Genomic DNA, 21,063 nt, shown 5'->3' on the forward strand with positions numbered 1-21,063 from the left:
GTCTCTAAGGAGCTGATGCAGCCCCCCTACTCACTGCAGCCCTGAGCACTGTATGTGCTTGCTTACACCTTCTAAACATTAGTCATCACTCCAAAAATAAGTGTAAGTTGTCCGGAGAAATGAGCATCGCTAAGTTAATGCAGTTCAAAGGAGTGTGCTGTTGTTACTTCTGTCAATATACTTGTGCTTGAGAATCGAGAAGCTTGCTTCTAGCTGAGCTTAGAGAAGCTGCCTATTTAATCAAAGTCAATTGCTGCAGATCAGCTTTTCTGATGATGTGTTGTAGGCAAGTCTGGATAGTAAAGATAGTTTTACACTGTATATTTTACTCAAAATGATCATGATTTCTGTCTGTGCAGTTCTGCATTTGGGAAAACACAATCAATTTGCTTTTGTGAGAAAAACCATTTATTTGCTGTTATGTAAGCTATCCCTTCCCAAAAAGGGAAAACGGCAATAGGTCTAAAGGATTGATGGCTGGGCACTGAAAGGTATGATGTCTTCAGTGTGTGTTAGGAGTTCAGGTAGGAAGGGAGTAAGTAGCTCTTCTGTCTGCTTCTCTGATCTTGCCTGGATTATAGGCTTGTCCACTGAATACAATCCAGGTATAGGGATTATGTTGCCCTAAACCTCTTGTTCGTACTCAGCCAGAAACTAATATTATAATGGATCATTAGTAGCTCTTGTTATATTACATCCTGTGCTTATTTTTAATTATACACTGAGCTCTGTTATACTGTTACTGAATAAAGATGTTTCAGGACTTAATTTGCTTGGGAATCATCCAAGCTGCAAGCAACAGCTCCCGGCTCTGGCAGAGCATAGGTGTGCAGAAGAAGAGGCGGTCTGTTCTTTAGCTCCAGTTCATGTATTGCTCTGAAGTGGCTCCTGACTGTTACAAGGCGACTTCTGGTTTAATAAGAAAACTTTGTCCCCAAAGAAGGCTTTACTTTACTATACTTGGGTTTCCCCAGAGATGAGGGTGTTGGTATGCACTGTGGGAAAATAATTCAGGGTGCCAGAAATCAAGTTCTTGATTGTCTGAGCTTCATAAGGAAAAGAGGAGAGGTAGTCTTTTATTTTTCTCTGAAAGCTGGAGGTCTTAGGTGCTGTCCTTGCAAATAATTTTGCACATACAGAGTCCTGGTAATTCTCCTTGACAGCTGCCCTGGCATGTTTGGAAGGAGTACTTATTTCCCTGGGTCTTAAGGGATACATTTTTTCCCCTGGAACAGTAAAATACATGTTACATTAGTGTTGCTGCCATGGAGGAACTAGTGGGCATAAATAAATAGCATTGATTTCTCTCTTTGGTTGTGGTGTGATGGAAAGTGGTCAGGCTGGGTTGAATGTATTTTTTTGCACTAAGTAGAAAGGAAGAGTAAGATGGACACTCGGGCCAAGGGGAAAAGGTACAGGCAGAAAGATTAAAACACCATTTCCCTCTTTTCTCACTGGAATTACAGCAGGATGAAACAAGTGCTGAAAGGAGCTCAGTGTAGTTTGATGGTGGATTGCTGTGTTGTCTGATGTTGGGCTCTGCTTGGGTGCAGTGAAAACCATAAGCACTGTAGGGTGATTTTTGACTTCTGAACTGTTCTGAGCAGCCCTAAAGCATGGTGTTAAATGAAGCTTTCTCTTTCAGGTGTGGACTGGAACTTGGACGCCTCACATGAACAGTGTGCATATGAACCAACTTGGCTGAGTGGGATCAACTTGCTAGCCTTGAGATTCCTTTTTTGCAGAGGAAACCACAAACGGCAGAAACAGTTTATGTGCTCCCAGATCATTCTACTGATGTGCTTGACTGAAGTGTGTAGGCTTTTTGCAGAAGAACTTACTAACTGACCTTTTTCTGTGAACATTGTGACCGCCCATTCCCCACCATCATACGTTTCAACTTAGTTAGCCTTTATTCTTTCCTTTCCTTTTTTTTTTTTCTCTTTTTTTTTTTTTGACATAACTTTCTGTTGAAGCTGTTCTTTGGCTGGTTGGTTTTAGTACTGTAAACTGCTTCTGAGCAAACACAGAAATTTAGCAAAATTATGTAAACTTGATCCTGAAGTTTTAGAATGGCAAATAAATGTACAATTGTTTACATAACAAATGGCTAAGCAGAAAGTAAATTTCAATATGTCAGTATAGAGGCTCTACTTTATGTAGACTTAAATTAATGTGAGATATGTACCTTCATATTCAGAAATCTGGATGTTTCCTTCATACATTAAACTATTAATAAGCATAACTTTTCTACTTGTGTAATTTAAGTACCTTATAAAAAAAAAAAAAAAAAAAAAAAGGGCATTATCGGAGGGCTTCTTCCAAATGTGTGTTGGATTTTTTTTGATAAGGCATACATTAGTAGTAACAAGATATTAAGGGTTTTCATTTTCCTTCCATGAAAGGCTTTTCAGCAAAAAGCGCCTGAGAAAACAGCCTTTTGGCACATTCAGACTCATCTCCACACTGAACTCCCCTACTTGCCCGGTAAACAGGGGAAATGTATCATGCTGCAGCGTCTATTAAAAATTATTCTTACAGTTGGGTTGATGCAGCAAGGTCTGTTCTGTTTCACTAGTGCTCCCAGAGCTTCTGTTCCTGTGGTCCCTTCCCTTGCCTCCCAAGTGTCATTTCAGAACATAGATCCTTGGTGTGTGTTAGTTCAAGAATGAGAGTTTTGGAGTTTTAGCAGAGCTTCACTGATGAAAACCGGCTTCGAAGGAAGGCTTATTTCAAGAGTAAGTGGCTTGGTTCTAGTAGACGATGTCTTGCTCCAAACTGGGTCACCACCCTGTGTAGGTTTATTTGGAGAAGTCCAAGTGAGAATTTCCTTACAGTTGTTGTCAATAGCTGCCACATTCTTCACTCACAGTTGCTTTGAATGAGGAGGAGTACCAGGAGGCAAAGTCTCGGGGGTCCTGTGAGGCAAGACTCGGTCAGCAGTGACAAACAGCTCCAGTCAGGATTCCCATACAGTTTGTGTCTGTATGGTTTAAATTCGATCTACGAGTGGAATGTATTTTTGTGCAGGACAAGCGAGGGCCAGTGTGATCTGTTGCTGGTTTCTCTGCATAGAGGAAGGCTGAAGGAAACCTTGTTTTTTCCTTGCTGTGTCACTTGGTGTCAATCCTTCTGTTCTAAGTTGCTATCCTGAGAGATAAAATCTGGGAAAGAAATATCCCAGATGAGTTAAATGGGGTGCTGGTAAGGCTGGAATTAAAGAAATGCTGGTTTGTATTTATTATGGTACTCCTTTGGAAGCCAAAAGAAAAACCCACTTGTCCAAAGAAACCTGCTGCCTTTTAAATATTGTGGTATTGTTGAGATCTCCAGAAGGTTTGTGCATATCAATGTCCATATACATGCCCTTAAGTGATGCTCTAAATAAAAGTAAGCTCCTTTTTCCAGCTGTCTGATCACTTGAAATACTTTGTGTAAAGAATTGGTGATAGCAAAACAGATACCAAACTGAAAAACTGCTGAGAAAATTGACTGATACTCCGTTTCAACACCTTACTGTGAGTGAGGAATAGTGCCCTTCTAGTCTTCTGTATCACCTTTGGCCCTCTACTAGAATTTTTTGCTTCACGTTGCAGTGCTCTTCAGCATTGTTTGCATTCTTATTTGGAAATAATCCTACCACTCAGTATTTATTACAATCGTGGATGCCGTGGGTCAAAAGAACAAGAGTGTCTGAGGGTTGTGGTTTCCTGCCTCTGTTTTGTTGGCTTGAAAAATAGAGCTGTGGCCCCTGGAGCCTAGAACGGATGCTGCCTTTGTGGCATTGGCCTTGTTTGATGAAATCCTGGGGCTTTTTGGAAGTCTGTACCAGGAACTGTGGCTTTTTTTGGTTTTTTTTGTTTTTTTTCTTGGATACTCTTTTTTTTTTTTTTTTTTTTTTTTTTTTAATACTTCAAATGTAAAGGCTTTTATTTGACCAATAAAAAAACCCACCATACTGTGGTGGAACCTGACAGGTCGTCTTTATTTAAGAAAAGGGATTGAAACCACGTTGAGAGATCAGTGGTAGGGCTGTGGCAGATCCCTAAGGGTGAAGGAGAAATGGACAAGGCGGAGCCCTCAGCAGCTCCCCGTCTCCTCCCCGGGCTTTCTTTACCTCTCCTTGCCCTGCAGGAAGGAGGTAAGCACCCACCCTTCGCCCTCGGCCTGGCCCAAGGCTCTGGGGCTCCTCATCAGGTAGGATTAATTAACGGCCGTCCCTAGGGCAGCTCCCCACCCTTCTTCCTGCCCTCAGTCAACATGGCGGGCGGCGGCAAGGCGGCCGGCGCATGCGCGGCGGGGCCCCGCCCCTCCTGGAAGGAGCTGTTCGCCATGTGGCGGCTCGCGCGGGCGAGCGCCCCTCGCGCGCTGGGCGGGCGGTTAATGGTCGCGGCGGCGGCGGCGGCGGCAACGGCGGGACCGACCGGCGGCTGGTACGAGCGGCTGGCGCAGTCGGTGCCGGTGCACTGGGCGGAGGAGGGGTTGGTGGCGTTGCAGGAGGCCGCCGGGCTGCCGTGGTGGGCCGCCATCGTCTGCGGCGCAGGCCTGCTCCGCACCGCCGTCACTTTGCCGCTGGCCGCGCACCAGAGCCATCTCCTGGCCAAGGTGGGTTGCTGGCCGCCGAGTCTTTGCGTCCTGAGGGCGGCCCTGCGGGTGATCGCCCTGGTTGTGTGAGAGAGGAGGGACCGAGGGGCACGGCCGGCGGCCTTGCGGGGTGCTCTGGGCGGGCTTGCGCCTGGGCTTCGCGGCAGACGGGGCGGGAGTTCTGGTGAGAGCCGGGTTTCTCAACCAAAGCGGGGGTACTTTTCCACAAAACCGCTCTAGCGGGGTCCTGGCCGCAGTTTCTCTCCCTTTAGCGGGGGGGTCCGCTTGTGCTGCCTGTTGGACTCGCGTGGCGGAGGGCACCGCAGCGGGTGGGAGGTTTTTCGGTGGTTGGTCCTTCCTTGGACACGTGAAGTCTAAATAAAACTGGAAAATGGGAGTGTGCATCTCCTTCACGGTCACTACAGGAAGATGGAGTTGTTTAGTGCAAGAGTCAGGTGGCACGTGCGAGGTACTTTCTGCGATTTGCTGTGCTAACTCAAGCAAAGCTTTTGCTAAAGCTTGTCCCGTCAAAGCTTGAAGTAAACTAGCCTTCAGCAATTTGTAAATATCTGCTTTTCCTCAGAAACGAGGAAAACGGTCGAAGTTACTAAAGAGGTCAAACGCTATGCCTACAGCGGTAAAGGAGCTTTTGCAGTGCCGTGGTACGAAGTAGGGGGTTTCACCTTTTCTGTGCTGTTTTTTTACCACCTAACGAGGACTGTAGGGGGGTGCTGCACCGCTGCCAGGATTCAAGCACGATTAGGAATCAATTCCATCTTTGTTTTTCACCTGTGTAGAGATCAGATGGGCAAATGGTTTGGGGAGAGCGTTCTTCAGTGGCTGTCATTTAGAGTGTTATTGCAAAAGCAGCACAATTTAATTCTTTTATTGCAGCATGTTTGGGGTGGGGGATTTTTTGTTTGGTTTCTTTGTTTTGTTTTGGTTTTTTTAGTGGCGCTTGTTCATTTTGCCTTTTCTTTTGATTATAGATGTGAATATATTGTAGTATTGTGTAACGGGATCTCTTCTTACTTCTCAGGATAGTGACTTTGGCAACTGCGAAGTTGTGTGTTCTGCTGGGCTTTAAATTTTTTTCAAGTGGTGTTAAACGGGTTTTTTGTTTAGTAAAGTAGGTGGTTACAATTCCCTAACTAAGACAAAAAGATGCTTGTTGGGAACAAAATAAAAAAATCTAATTCTGTATTTCATTTAGCAACAAGATGGTATCTTTGATTGTTACTGTAAATACGTCTCAATTTTTTCACCTGTTTATTTTACTTAAAGATGAAAGGTATTCGTAGATGTGTGCTTTGTCCTTTGCACTCGTTTTTAATGTGTTTACAGTATCAGGTGGGGAGAGGAAGTGGTTGTTAGACGTAACTACGCATAAACATTTTTCCTTTTCTTTAGCTAGTTGGAAAATTTGCAACCAGAGATTAAAAAATTAGCTGAGCATCTTCGCTATGAAGTCTCTGTTCGTGGAAAGCAACTGGGTTGGTCTGAAAAGGTGGCCAGGTAAGATGGCAATGGTGTATACCTTATAAATCCATTGCGGGTTGAGGGGTAGCAGGAGGGAAAGTCCTACAAACAACAGTCTTGCAAAAAGATTCTGCCATTGTCCAAAGCTTCGATTTTCTTACCGCTTCTGTGACTTATTTGTGTTTCTTATATTGCACATCAGAGTATATCTGTCTTAAAACTCTGAACTTGTGATAGGCTTACGATTACAGGGCCAAATGCAGGATTGTTTTTGTTGTCTTGTAGCTCACGGTTCTTCAGCTATTGTGGTATCTAAATATTGCTGGAACTTGAGGCTTGAATGGTGGTGGCCCTGTTCATTTGTTAGCACCCCATGCAGTAGCAGTGCATCTAAGCTGGGTTACTGAAGATCACGTTACTGGTTGATTGCAGCTGTACTGAGAAAGTTATAGCCTAGTTCAGACAAAAAACACTGTGAAATAAAATATCAGACAAGTTACTGGCAGCTGCCGATGACAAAGGGAAATTCAGTTGTGAAAAGGTACTTAGAGCAACAGAGGTAAAAGTTGTGAGGAAAAGGGGTTGGCAAAGGAGAGAGGCATGTTTGAAGAGGAAGGACTTTCAGGTTTTCCAGAGTTGCACCTAAAGAAGCCAATTTGACATGTACAGCCTGTAGAATTGTTATTTGAGAAGTTACTCTGTAACAGGTATTGTGAGAGGACTTTTTTTTTTCTTTCTAAAAGGTTCCACTTTAAGAAAAATCTACGGAGGATTATTACGGAACTGTACATTCGAGACAACTGCCATCCCTTCAAAGCCACTTTACTGGTGTGCGTACAGATTCCAATGTGGGTTTGTGTGTCCCTCGCTTTGCGCAACTGCAGTGTTGGTGCCACGGACTCAGGAGGTGATTAATCTGAACAGACACGTTCTTAACAGTCATTTTTTAATCAGTTAACAGTTTTTGCAGATGCTTCATTGGTTAAAGAACACAGTCTCCCGAGTGATACACAAAACTACTTCACTGCGAAGTTTTTAAACTTAATAAGGATTAAGCATATTTAAATGGCTGATAAAAATAAAAATGAAAGTTTCTAAGTCTGACTAGATACATTGTACATGTTGTACTACATTAAACCACCGTTCATGTAACCAAAGAACTTGCATCTGGACCACAGCTGTACATTTCTTTGGTTTGAAGTCTTCCAGCAGGTATTCGCAGCGTCTAGAACATCACTGATCTCTACTTACACGCTTTTGCTTTTTGTGATACTATTGTGAGCTTTGTGGGATGCCTCTTTAAAAGCAGTACCAGGGCCTGAGCTCTGGGAACAATGTGGGGCATTTTCTTAGGCTGTGTGAGTGTGTAATTATTTTGTGGTTTTCTGAAGACAGGGTTACTAGGAAAAAAAATAATTGTCTTGGGATTTTTTTGTTTCACGAGATAAGCTTATGTAGCAAGTAATATAACCCATGCTACAGCACAATCACTATTAATCTGTATTTTTTTCTTCCATGTGACATTTCACATGAAGGACTATAGGCAAGGTGAATGTGTGTGGGTTTTTTAAATAAAAATACTGGTGTTTTCATTTTTTTAGAAAGAGTTTATAGTTTCTTGTTCTAAGAAAAATATAACAAGTTATATAGTTGTTAAGAAAAATATTTCAAACCCACAAAATATGTAGTCACTGTAGCCTACTGCATTGCATATTTTTCTCATTGGCTTGTAAAATGGTTGTGGAGATCAAGCTACTTGTTATCACAGGTTTACCTGAATCAGTGGCTGTCATGAGCTAAGCTGAACCTCAGCTTGCATCTCCCACCATTTTTTACTTGTACTGATAGCAGGCTGCCTTGTCATGCGATCTGTTAAACCAGATATTTCTGTTTTAATAGTAATCATTGTGTAGACAAAATGTACCTAGAAACTTGGATGATTTGATTGTAATACATGGTATGGTTCTGTTTAACTTGAGGTAGCAAATCATGCTTAATTCGTTATTTTCTTGTAGTTCAAGAACAGTTTTCAGCAGGCGGAGCATTATGGTTTACAGACCTCACAGCACCAGATTCTACATGGATTTTGCCAGTTTCGCTTGGGCTCATGAATTTGCTGATAGTGGAGGTATGTTGGTAGAATAAATAGGATGATTGCAGAAGGATAATTCTTATAGAATTGTAAGACAATATTACTCAGTTGTAGAACATGGTAACATAAGAGTAGTTTCAGATAATCACTGTTTTAAATGCATTGGGGAGAACTGAAAAATAACTTAATTATTCTATGCATTTGAATGGGTGGGTGTCTTGTTTAGAGATGACAAATTCTTATGTGACACATCTCAGATACTTTAATGGCTTTTCTTAAGCATCAGTAAAATTTAGTCTTGACTCTGATGTTTTTCTTAGAATGACGTTCTGATGAGCTTCCTGGGTGTTAAGCATCCAAAAGCACATATGGGTTTTCTTGGTTTGTTCTGCACCCCACCCCCAATTATTTGTTACTGTATTGTTGTCAAAACTAACAATATTATGTGTTCTTAATAAATTGAAAAAATTCAGAACTTTTTAAGATTGATGGGGAGATGAATCAACAGAAACAGAAAAAAAAGGTCTTCACTTCCCATTTTTGGGGGTAATTTAAGGGAAATATTTTTCTTCTTGACTTTTCTGTTAGGTGTTCTCATCAAACTCTAACCCTCTGGATTTCATTCTTACTCCATTTTCTTCTATGTCATGTGGACTGACACTGTCTTAGAAAAAAAAAAAAAAGTCAGTATGTAACTGTAGACCTGATTCTGCTTTCATTCAGTGATCTATCCACCATGTTTGGTCAGTTTCCCGTTGGCAGCCTTTTCACAGAGGGCTGTGCTTCAGGCCGAGGTGTTGGAACTTTAGGTGTGCAAAAGTGACTGTGTAAAGTTATGTTACCTGGAAATGGTTGTTGGGTACTTTGCTAGGTTGGTGCAGTATTTTCTACAAAGAACTGAACATGTAAAACATCAAACAAGTTGAATGAAAGATTGTAGCAGTATGTTAACTGAAATGGAAAATGCAAAATGGAAGTAATAGGTGAACAAGAGTGCTGGGTTACAAGAAAGCCCACTGTTGCCTTTTTTCTCATTTTAGTCCTTTCAAAGAGAGCTTGTTTATAACTGCGGGTTTCTCCCTTTTCAGATCTTTGCTTCGCAAAAAATGGAAGTTTCCAGGTTCCAGAAGCTTGCTACAAATTTCTTTCGAGTGGTGTCAGTAGTGATGATCCCTGTTGCTGCAACAGTCCCCTCTGTAAGTACAGAGTCTTAATGGTGTGTCCATGGACCTGTGACTCTGATACATTCCTATAGTGCATAAAGAGCAGCCCAAATGCCTGGTGTGTTTAATAGGCCATGCTCTCTAATACAGCATGCCCTAAAACAAATAAGATGTTTTGTCTACGTATACATTTAAATTCTTAACACATGTAGAATATTTTTTTGTCCAAGAGGGAAGGATCTGCAAACTTACTGTTTCTAAACATCATTTTCGCAAACTAGGGCTCAGAAGGACGTTCAGAACGGGTTAGCGTCCTTTTTATCATCTCAAAAATGAGAGGAAGACTTTATATAAGGACATAGAGACAAGCGTTTGCTAAGTGTTTGCTTACTGTGAGAGGAAAACAGCCTAGTTCTTTGATGAGGAAATTTTCCACAATCTTTTTAAAATGCTTCTCATTTTTACAAGGTGTTCTACTTCTGAATATTTTTGCAGTGAATAGCAAAAACAAAGTATCTAGTTGTTTGGCTTATCAACTCAGTGTCTGAAATACAGAAGTTCGAGAGAGTTTAATATGATTTAATTTATGAACTGTTCAGTGTAGATGACTGACTTTCCCCAGAAGAGTTGAGAAAGAGTGAAAAACACATTGAAATGGAAGCCATTATTGTTATTGAGAGGAGTAGTTTTAGGTGAGTTATTTTTCTCAATAACTGGGAGTAAACAGTGGTTGTGGTAGGAAGAGCTGCCTAAAATTGTAGTGTTCGCATTGCATCTAGGGATGCTGAATTCGCTATTTGTCTCGTTGCAGTCCATGGCGTTGTACTGGCTGTCCTCAAGCTTCATGGGACTCTCGCACAACCTGTTGCTGCGTTCTCCAACCTTTCGTCGGCTGTGTTGCATACCAAGGACCAAATCTGACTCGGATACTCCTTACGGGGATATTGTGTCTGCCTTGACTACTAAATATGGTTTTAAGAAATGATGTCACTTAAACTGTCCAAAGAGCTGTCCCACAAATATTGCATGGGTAATTAAGTAGTGCTGTCTTATAGAGATGTACTTATTTACTGTAAAATGTTGCATCTGGTATTATATTTATTTTCCAAATAAAGCATTGACTGTCTGGCCATAAAGAATGATTGTTCAGCACAAATGTATGTTTATTGGGAAGCCTTGTTTCAAGGGTGATCGTTTTGCCGTTAGAATAGTCCAGTAATACAGGTTTGTCTCCCAAAGTATCGTAAGGAATTGGGCAGATGAATATTGAATAAAACTGTGACTTACCTAGGCTGCCTTCTTGTAGTGAAGCTGATCTGACCTGTGGGCTAGTGAGCAACAAGTTTTAGGGCAAGGGAGAAGGCTAGATGGACTGACGCTGTATTTAACTGGTTTATTTAATTAAGACAGTGGCGCAGATTGATAGGTAGTCAGGTATAGCCGTTTGATGTCCAGGTGGTTCATGTGATAGTCTTCGTAACAGTTCTGAGAGCTGATTTCCTGTAACTGCAAAGTTAACTAACTAGGTCGTTGTCAGTCTCTTGTGCATTAGATTGAGAGTTAGGAGGACAAGTTTCATGTATTGTTTCAGCTGTTGAGTGGCAACACTCCGCATAGACTAAACTGAGGCAAGTAGCACCTCAAAAAAGAACAAATGATGATTACAAACCAAATACTTCATTCAACTGTGTATCAGATTTCTTTTAATGTAAGTCTTAATGGTCAAGTGCAAATATTTTATGCCTTAAAGGGCCTGTGTTTGCTATTTTTTTCATGTAAACATCAGTGTCATTATGTGTAAGCACTTCTTGTAAGGGTATTCAGATTCGCATCTCACCTTGTTCTGCATGCATCTTAAGTCAGCAGACATATGTTGTTGTGAAACTCTGCATGCTCATTGCCCTTTGCACTGAAGTCTGTGCAAGCCCGGTCTTGTAAAAGGTCAAATTGGCATAGAGGGCAATTATTGCTTGTACTCTTTGCTCTTAGATGATTGTCATAGTACAGACCAGGATGATTCATGTTTTAACTGTTAAAGTTAGTGCTCATTGATCTTTGATAATAGGAAGTGATTTTTTTAAATAACTGGGATCTTTTTGTTGTTAGAGAAGACTATATAGCACTGGGAAAGAGAGAAGCAGGTGGCATACCAGGTGGATGTAGACAGCAGTAACAAGCCAATAGTCACTTGCCTTTGTTGTGGTGGGAAGAATCTGTAGTCTTGTTTTATTTCTTTTGTTAGTCTGTTTCCTGACCCCTGAGCAGAAGATGGGGTTGAAGGAGTTTATCAAGGTTTGGTGTGTAGATAGGGCAGGGATGTTGTTTCAGAAATGTTTGAAACTAAATGTTCCTAATTTTCAGTCCTGATACTGCACTTAAAATTGCCTTTTAGTGGATGTATTTCGCTGGGGGAATGCATGATATGTTCTCTCACGCTCGCTTCAGAAGCGTAAAAAAAATCATATAAATACTATTTTCTTATTACATTTTATGTGAGTTTAGTGTTGCCATACGATTTCTCAGACTGCAATCTACCCGTTAGACAGGATTGAATGACAGCAGCAGCAGTTGGGCTTGGTTTCTCGCTGTAGCGTTACATAGTCTGCTGGTGGCAGGATAAAAGCAGGTCAGTACGCTGATCTGGCAGCGATTCTTTGAAGAGTTGGGTCCTGGCAATGGCCTGGTAATGTGAGGAGGTGGAAGTGAAATCCTGTGTTTTCCTGAGGTGCCTGGTTGTAGGATGGGAGCAACTGTCTGCTGGGCCGTTTTAGCAAGAGCGTAGCCAGGAGGTGAAGGGAAGTTGCTATTCCCTGGCAGTTCTTGAGGCCGCATCTGGATGCTTTGTCTAGTTCTGGGCTTCCCAGTACAACACATGAATGTACTGGTGCAGATCCAGTGGAAGGCTGCTGAGACAGACCGGAGGCTGGAGCCCATGATGTGCTGAGAGAACTGGGTTTTTGTTCAGCCACTGAAGAGATGGCCTTGCAAAGAGAGAGGGGAGATTTGTCGCTGCCTACAAGCAGTTAGTGGGAAGCGGCAAAGGAGATGAAGCCAAACTCGGCTTGGAAGCACACAGAGGAAGGATAAGAGGCAACGGCGATGAGTTGGAAGACAAAACCTTTCATAATTGATATGAAAACATGTTTTTTACCTTGAGGATGGTCCAACACCTTTTTTCCTGGATGAATTGTAGGATCTGTGTCATCGGAGGTACTTGAAATGCCAACTGGACGAGGCCACCTGAGGAACCTGCTTTAATGGGCCTGCGCTGAGCAGGGGGTTGGCCTCGAGACCTCCAGAATTCCTTTTCCAGCTGCAAGGTTCTGTGATTATATTTGTGTCTTATCTGGAGAAAGACCACAAATTCTATTAAAAAAAACCCTTTTTTAAGCATACAAATGGAAACATTTTTGGTATTATGGGTGGTGTATTGCCAGTTGCTGTATAGGTCAAGACGAGAATGCAGTTTGCTGTTCTGTCTGGGTAATGCTGAATTTCTGGCAGCATCCCATCCTAAGAAGCAACAGACCGATCGTAGCCTCGTGTCACATCAGGGGCTCAGTGACTGTTTTGTCTACCTATTTCTTCTTACGAGTCACTGAGTTGCTTGTTTTCTTCCACTCGTATGTACAGTTTGTTAAATAATACACTGCCTTACATTCTATAATCTTTGGAGAGGACCAGCAATTGAAATTTAAGTGTGCTGTTCAAAAATACGTAGTTTTGAATTCTAACTGTTTCTCAATATTGGACTACTATTTCCTTAAGACTAATGAATGGCAAACTTGCTACTCTGTAGTAAGGTTTCTTTCCCCAAAAGATATTTCCTTCCCTTTTGAGATTTCTGTTAGAAGTTGTAGTCTCATTTGCAAACATGTATGCAGTTCTTGAAGTACAGGAAAATAGGTTGGTTATCAGAGTAAGGAGGTGCCTGTGCAAGATTTTGAATCTTGGTATTTGAACTTGTGTTTTGTCTTTAGTGTTGTAGAATGACTGGCTTCACACTGTTGATACCGGCTCTGGCTGCATGGGAAAGCGAAGCAATGAAGCTCAGTGAGATACAGTGCTCTTGATGTGGCTCACAGAATTATAGGAAGAGTGACTTTGTATTCTTTGTCATCTTAAATAGCACAGTAGGATTTACTGAGGCAGGTGGTGATTTTTTTTTTTTTTCTGAATGTTCAGGTGCTAAGTTTAGCAGTTGATAAATACACCACAAAATAATCAGAGTTAATAAAAACTCAAAAGTGTATAGAGAAGGACTATAAGGTGTTAGACTTAATGGGAACTGGCCACAGATAAATGTATTTAGAGTTAACGTAAGGGTAAGAAAGGTCTGGAATGTTTTCAAATCTAAAAAAAAATCTACTAAACTAAACCCAAACTCAAAACTGTTAGGACTAATAGGAAAGTGCTCAGGAGGTGAGTTACTCCACGCTTGTGTTTTACTTGTTTTCTGCATTTTCTTCTTAAGTACCTGTTTCTGGGTGCTGTTAGAGGCACTGAGTGGGGGAGGACAGGAGACAATTTAGGTAGAGCTAGAGCCATTTGTGACAATTTTGGCATGGAAACCTGGTAATTCGTGCCACACTTGTGGCTTTGCAAGTTGGAATTCTGCATGATGATTCTGACCATCTCCGGTGCTCTCTGTGATGGGTTAGTCACTTTTGTCTCATTTACTGTGTCAGTTAAGTTGCCAAGAGTAGAAAATACTTTCATTTGTTGGGCTGAACTTCTGAGTTTGGAAAATGCTAATGAACTGTTACTGACAAAGTGTTTTTTGTCCTTGCTCACGCTGGAGCAGGAGAAGCATGTGATGAGTCCTCCCCCTGAAGAGGATGAAGCGGCAGAAATAACGTGTGATGAACTGACCGTAATCCCCATTCCCCATCCCCCTGCACCGCTGTGGGGGATAGGTACAGGATCCAGGAGTGAAGTTGTGCCAGGAAGAAGGGTGGGGTGGAGAGAAGATGTTTTGAGATTTGATTTTATTTCTCATTACCCTGCTCTGGTTGATTGGCAATAAATTGAGTTAATTTTCCCCAAGTCGAGTCTGTTTTGCCCATGACAGTAATTGGTGAGTGATCTCCCTCTGTCCTTATCTCTACCCATGAACCTTTTATTATATTTTCTCTCCCCTGTCCAGCTGAGATGGGGGCAGTGATAGAACAGCTTTGGTGGGCACCTGGCATCCAGCCAGGGTCAAGACACCATAGGTTAGGATTGATTTCTCGTGATTGGTACAGAGATCAGGAATGTAAAAAGGTAGGGGAGACCCTCCTGTTGAGTCACGGGTTCAGAGAAGATACTCTTGCTTTCTAAACTCCTGTTGGAGTCTAGGGGCAGCTGGACTGACTCCTACTCCCTGACTTGGTCAATGGTTTATATCTAAAGGGATTATGAGTATAATAGCAGCCTGAGATTCATTCACAGCTGAATGAAGTTCATGGCAGTGACTTCTGTATAGATTTGAAAAGCAATATTTGTAATACACTTGCTATAGAGTATTCAGGTTAGTACACATGCACAAAGACGCCAAGAGATATGCTTGCTTATGCAAGTGAAAGAGGTATACCTGTTAAAAATTCCCCTCAAGTTCAGTGAAAATATTCACATGAAATGCTTTGGCATCTTTCTCAACAGGTGAAGGGTCAAGCCTCGAGGAGCGGAGAGTATCAGCCCAAGTCTTGTCATCTTTTGGCGACAGGTCTCCGATCTTTGCAAACCGAAGAGTTTGCAAGCTCTGAGAAGCATCCCACTCGGAGGGAGATGCTGGTTGTAGCCCGCTGCGGTCGAGGAGAGCTCAAAGGGCCTCCTTTAGTACAGCTGTTTATAGGTTTCGGAGTGTCCTGGTTTCAGCTGAGATAGTTAACTGTCTTCCTAGTAGCTGGTACAGTGCTATGTTTTGAGTTCAGTATGCGAAGAATGTTGATAACACTGATGTTTTCAGTTGGTGCTCAGTAGTGTTTAGACTATAGTCAAGGATTTTCCAGCTTCTCATGCCCAGCCAGGGCACAAAAAGTTGGCACAGGACACAACCAGGGCACCTTACCCAAACTGGCCAACGGTGTATTCCATACCATGGGATGTCCCATCTAGTATAGGAACTGGGAGTGGGGGCAGGGGAGATCACCACTCGGGGACTGGCTGGGTGTCGGTCGGCGGGTGGTGAGCAATTGCCCTGCGCATCATTTGTACATTCCAATCCTTTTATTACTACTGTTGTCATTTTATTAGTGTTATCATTATCATTATTAGTTTCTTCTTTTCTGTTCTATTAAACCGTTCTTATCTCAACCCAGGAGTTTTACTTTTTTCCCCCCGATTTTCTCCCCCATCCCACTGGATGGGGGGGAGCGAGTGAGCGGCTGCGTGGTGCTTAGTTGCTGGCTGGGGTTAAACCACACAGGGAGATGATTTGCTTTAGTCATTAGCAAATTACTGGGATTCCAGTAGCATTGGTACTGTTTCACATGAGTTACGATTCAGATAAGGACGGCTCCAAGGCTGTCAGAGAAGGACTTAAGGTTTCGATATGGAATGTTCCAAGGCTGTGAGGAGAGGATTGAGGTAACGGCCCAAGGTTGTCAAGAAACAACTAATTATTCCTACTCCCATCCACAGCCTCTGCCAGGCAACAAGAGCCCTTGGTATGGTCGGTGCAGCTCCCTGTCTTATCTGTGCAAGAGGTCCTGGTACGGTCAAGGGCGCGTAACTGCCCAAATCATTGTACTCATGCCAAGGCCTAGTGAGGCTTCCCAGGTTCATAGGTCAGCCCAGAGAGGGGGAAGAAATGCACCACCACAGAGGCAAAACTGTTTAACCATTCACCACTTGACTTTGAGAAAGACACCATTCTGGAGTAGTTTGGCCAAGGACTTTCAAATTAGCCAACGTCTGGTAAAATATGTGTAAGGCATACAGGGGTTGGTTATATTTTTCATGGGATAGATACTACCACAAATGAAAGTGCTATTCTTCAGAAACACAAAATATAACAGAGATGCTATGATAGGTCACTGTGGAGACCATAGCACAGCTCCAGGTTCATACAACTGACTTAATGCAAAGAATTTTATAAATAGTACTGTGTTCCTTGGAAATGTCAGGTAGGGGTGCTTAGTTTTAACATACCTGTTGCAAGGATAAGAATTTGGGTTTCTTTGGCAATTCAGGAAAGCAATTATACTTCAAATTTAAGAGATATTATAAGAGTAATTTTATTTCCTTTGAGATGTGTCTCAGAGACGGTGCTAGTTTGAGTGAAGTGGATCCCAGAGATGAATTTTGTAGGAGGGTTCTGTGTTTTGGTTATCTGCAGGTCCTTAAGTTTCCTGGGAGCAAATAAACTGTGCCGTGTATCTTGTTTTGGCTGTTCCAGATACTGAGGTGATAAAATTCCGTCTTATCAAATTTAGCTGCGTTCGGAGTAAAGTTTCTAGCTTTTGTTGGAGTTTAGTGTTCTGTGTATGCAAAATAAGAGGTGCACCTGTATATTTGGAGGGGGAAGAAAAAGCAGGAACTCTGTTGGTTAAATGGAAATTTTTGATAGGGTTACAAGTTGACAATTTATACAGTTATTTCCTGAAATACCCTAGCCCTAAAAATAAGGCTTGCTTTATCGTTATAGAAGATGCACAAAGGAACTGTTCCTCATTGTCCATTCCCATTTGCATAGGCTAACATTAGAGAATCCAGGCACTTTCAGCATCTTCTGTTTACTCAGAAATTTAACATTTGTGCATTGCCACTGCTTTATCTTTGTCGGAAATCTTAGTGATTTTGCATAAGATTTATTTCGTAGATGTCCCTCAAATAGAGGGGGAAAGAAAGTGGATAAAAGGAACATTCTGGGTTTTTTTTATCTTTTTCACTCCCTTCAACTTCTGAGTACGGTGGTATGTATGGAATTTGTCATGAAAGGGAGTGTTGTGGAAAAGAACTGCTTAAGGATGTTCTGCACAGTAGTCTTCCTTTCACTGCCTGCCATAAGGCAGCAGATTGGAATAACTAAGGATGTTTTTGTTTGTGGAACAGATGGAAACAGTGATAATGACAGAACAGACGTTGTAATTCTCCCATTAAAAAAAAAAGTAACTGATAACTTTTACTAGTATTTTTATTTCTGAATTATGTAGCTGTTGTCCAGGCACAATGCAAGTTAGCATGGTGCTTCAGTCCTAAATACAGGCTGTAGTTCCTCATGTCTAGCCACATCCTCGCATTACAGTAGCTGCTGTAACTCATTTTGTATTGTGCCAATGGAATAAGTGTCTTAACCTTTCATTTATTGCTGGAGTAGACAGTGACTCAGATCTCAAAAATTTCTACATTTGATTAAATGAACGGTATCTGTCAAAATACTCCCTCATAGTAAGTTTTCTGTAAAATAAAAAACAAGTTTATAATTTATGTGTAGTTTCTGAACTTCAGTTGGTAGATCCTGCTGCACAAATTCTTTAAATACTTTCAGTACAATCAGAAGCACTGGAATTTCTAAATTGTTTTTCCTATCATTGCTGAAAAAAACCACCCAAAAAGTAGAAATAAGTATCATAAACCCCATGAATCTCTTGGAACATTAAGCTGACCTTTAAACAGTAGCAGAAATAAGTAAAATTCAGTAACTGTTTCTACTGTGCCATACTTGATGAAAAAATCTGAAAAAGGGATTATGAAATAACTTCCCAAGCATGAAAGATTTATGGATTTCAGCCACAAAACTGTCTGAAAGCTGTTGAAGAAAAAAGATGGGACAAATTGTAAAATAAACTGGGACAGGAAGTAAGCGTTCCACCCAGGGCTGAAGAAATTCATGTGTCACAGACATACTTAAGTGTTGTCTGAGAGCTGATCCCACAAGCCCTTAGCAAGAGGGCAAGAGACCATAAGGCTGGAAAGGGGCAAACCCCCCTTTTTTTGTTGAGAGACAGTATAAATACCTTCAGACATACATGTATACACCCCCAGCACCTCTGCCCCGCAATCTTTTTTTTAGCCTTTCTCCACAGTTCTGTGATTTCAGGAAAACAGTTTTATGTTTGCTGATAATTTTCAGATTAAAAGCAAGCAGAACTTGAAACTCAAGTAAGAAAGTATTACCTCTGTCAAAGTGCACTTTTTGCAGATTCTTTTTGAGTTAAAAGTATCACTGAGTGCTGAATTATCATGCCTAGATCCTTAAAGCAAGCCATAATTTGTCTTTCAACATCATGAGTCAAACAAAGAAAATAGTGTTGTTCTATGTAGTTTGTTTCTGGTTCTCTATTAATTGGTACTGTAATGCTTCTCTGTAGCTGTAAGGGCTATATGCTGACAGACCTAAAACAAGACCTGAGCTTCTCATGTAGATTAGCGAGTCACAAGTAGGCAACCTTGCTTTGCAAGCACCGGTTGTTTAAATGGATAAGAGCAGAAGTGAGTTCGTAGCACTTAATGATTTTTTTAATATTAAAACATGACATACTCAGTATGAGGAATAGGTGTGTGGCACTGCAAGACTGAACCTAACTTTTTATTTTGTAGCTTGCTTGTTCACTTTCTCCCAAAAGTCTCTTAACTATGCTTCCAGAAAGTATCTTGAAGCATATCTGAAAAGAGTGATAAGCTGTGCTTGTATACCTGTCAGGATATTATTCTTTAACTAGTAAGAGAAATGAAATCCAAAACCGGTAACTACATTTTGCATAAATTCCCTGGACTTCACTTCGTTTAGGTAAAGGGAATGGGAGAATGCTCCGTTTTGTAGGAAATTTTCTCCTAGCTTTTTTTTCTAGGTGTTCAAATTAGCACTAGTTAATCATACGTTATCCATATGTCTTTGATCCTCCTTTTCTCCCTTTAATTTATAAATGCATATTTTTCTCTATTTTTTTCTTGAATGGAAGTGCTTTAATAATTGTGTAGATTAATATGGAGATGCATATGTGAATTTTTTAAGTTTTGTTGCGAGTATATGTCCTCCTTACCCCTAAAACTGCAATGTTTCTGCATTTAGAGTGCTATGATTTTAAAATAGTTACAGATTTCTGTGCTTTGTGTAAATACTGAGTTTGATTTAGAGCTTTTTTCTTTGTTAAAATGAAGGGTAATGAATTAATTGTTTATTTTAAGTTTTTAAAACATCCCAAGTTACTTCTTTGATGTAAACTAAGAAAAAGTTGTGAGCAAAATTTTTAGCACAGAATTTGAAGCATTTATTTGAATTGTGGTGGTAGCTTAGTGAAATTCAAGAACTAGTTGTACCATGTGCTTACCAATTCTGTTATTTGCATGTGTTAATCTTGCTACTCTTTTCCTGGGTCAGCCACTTAACTGTTTGTTGTGTGGTGGAATTGCAGAATCCTGTTTCTCCTACAGTTGCTTTTTGGCAACTTGGCAAACACATTTAGGCTTTTGAAAGGGTATCAGAAGTCAACTTTCCATATGAGGGCGTTAATTGATAGCACTAACAATGTGTTGCAACATTCTGCCTACTGCATAGATCTATGCTTATGCAGCTGTAACTTTACAGTCAGGGAGAGATACGGTTTCTACCTGAGAACATCAGTTCTGGAGAAAAAGCAAAGTGCAGCTGTCATCATACTAATAATGCTGTGCTTGCACAGATTTGGCTGGTGGAGGTCATATCACTGTCTGGTTATAAATCTCAGAACACCAATGATATCGCTACATCTGTTTGCTGCCAGGATATTCTTATGTCAAAATACCTTCTGGGTGTGAAACTGTTAAGTTAAAGGAGGAAGCGAGAAGCATCTTATTTAAGGAGACAGAGCAACTCAAACCCCACAGGTAAGGAGGTCGTGGCAATTGATATGATAAAACCCTTTCCAGGGTTGCATCAGATGTAGGAATTTTTTTCTAGATTTTTAGAGGGTGTTACGGATCTTTCTGAATGTCATATCGTCATTCTGTCTCAGCTGAAGGATTGGAAAAAGTGTGTCTGCAAAGGTGGAGTGACTTTTTGGCTGGTAAACTGGCGGTAGGGGAGCTGGTACTCCGTGCAGCTCGAGAAGGAAAGTCCCCTTCACCTTCCTCAGCAGGCTTAATCTGAAAGGGATTCCTGTTTCCACTTTAGGAACAGGGCATGCTGAAGCTTCTGGGCAGGACCTTAAACCAGATATAGCTTTTCTGTACTAAAGAAATAACATGAGATTTCTTGGGAAGCATAAAGAGGGCCTTGAAACTGATCGCTGAAAAGTGCCTTGCAAAGGTTAACAATTCTGTCAGGACACCAAATATTTAGTACGTGAAACTGGTTATGTTAGATTTGCTGTTCTTTTCAGCGTATTGGAAAGTCTGCTACTTTCTAAGATTTGAGTTGCCCTAGGGTTTGGAGGAAGAAGCATCTTTGTTTTTTCTGGTATTATGTCTCTGCTGGACCAAGAAATATGTGGCATACATACATAAAGAGAATGCATATTTAGTAGAGTTGCATACAGACATAGATACATGTACACCATATGTTTTCCTAAATATTTATGTTCCTATATGCAGATAATCATGTGCATGCTGAAGAGCTGGCAGATCCTTGTCATGGCAAAGGTATGCATAATGGCTGCCCCAGCAAATATTTGTCAGGTGCCGATTTAAATGTGGGACTCCATTGTCAGCTGTGATAAACATTTACATTAAATGCTTTGTAACAATTAATTTGATATATTGGTACCATTTGACTGTTTCTTGTTTATTTCTGCAATCCCCATGAATCCATTTGTGGCAGAAGGATTGCTGTGCTGAACTCAA

The 21,063-nt window shown here is 41.2% G+C and overlaps 2 protein-coding genes across 7 annotated transcripts in view; both read left to right on the forward strand.

Moving 5' to 3' along the window:
* The window catches only part of ANKRD17 (ankyrin repeat domain 17), a 96,109-nt gene extending 93,864 nt beyond the window's left edge, over positions 1–2,245 (forward strand). For all 6 annotated transcript variants that reach the window (XM_049815330.1, XM_049815331.1, XM_049815334.1 and 3 more), the window contains one exon: positions 1,646–2,245. In XM_049815330.1, coding sequence (XP_049671287.1) covers positions 1,646–1,705 — 60 coding nt within the window. In that variant the 3' untranslated portion in view covers positions 1,706–2,245. The remainder of the gene's footprint in view (positions 1–1,645) is intronic.
* A 2,073-nt stretch (positions 2,246–4,318) lies between these two features.
* LOC126044929 (cytochrome c oxidase assembly protein COX18, mitochondrial) lies at positions 4,319–10,608 on the forward strand. The gene is made up of 6 exons (XM_049815344.1): positions 4,319–4,605; positions 5,999–6,099; positions 6,807–6,970; positions 8,079–8,191; positions 9,244–9,351; positions 10,130–10,608. The coding sequence occupies exons 1-6, from the start codon at positions 4,333–4,335 to the stop codon at positions 10,301–10,303; spliced, it is 933 nt and encodes a 310-aa protein (XP_049671301.1). The 5' UTR covers positions 4,319–4,332; the 3' UTR covers positions 10,304–10,608.
* Positions 10,609–21,063: the final 10,455 nt, after the last annotated feature.

This window comes from Accipiter gentilis, chromosome 12, assembly GCF_929443795.1.
Source record: "Accipiter gentilis chromosome 12, bAccGen1.1, whole genome shotgun sequence".
Taxonomy (NCBI): domain Eukaryota; kingdom Metazoa; phylum Chordata; class Aves; order Accipitriformes; family Accipitridae; genus Astur; species Astur gentilis.

Bases quoted from the DNA above. Each gene is read 5' to 3' on its own strand.
- LOC126044929 (XM_049815344.1), top strand. From the start codon at position 4,333: ATGTGGCGGCTCGCGCGGGCGAGCGCCCCTCGCGCGCTGGGCGGGCGG. The intron at 6,100-6,806 runs GTAAGATGGCAA...TCTTTCTAAAAG, and splicing joins TGGTCTGAAAAGGTGGCCAG to GTTCCACTTTAAGAAAAATC. The intron at 9,352-10,129 runs GTAAGTACAGAG...GTCTCGTTGCAG, and splicing joins TTGCTGCAACAGTCCCCTCT to TCCATGGCGTTGTACTGGCT.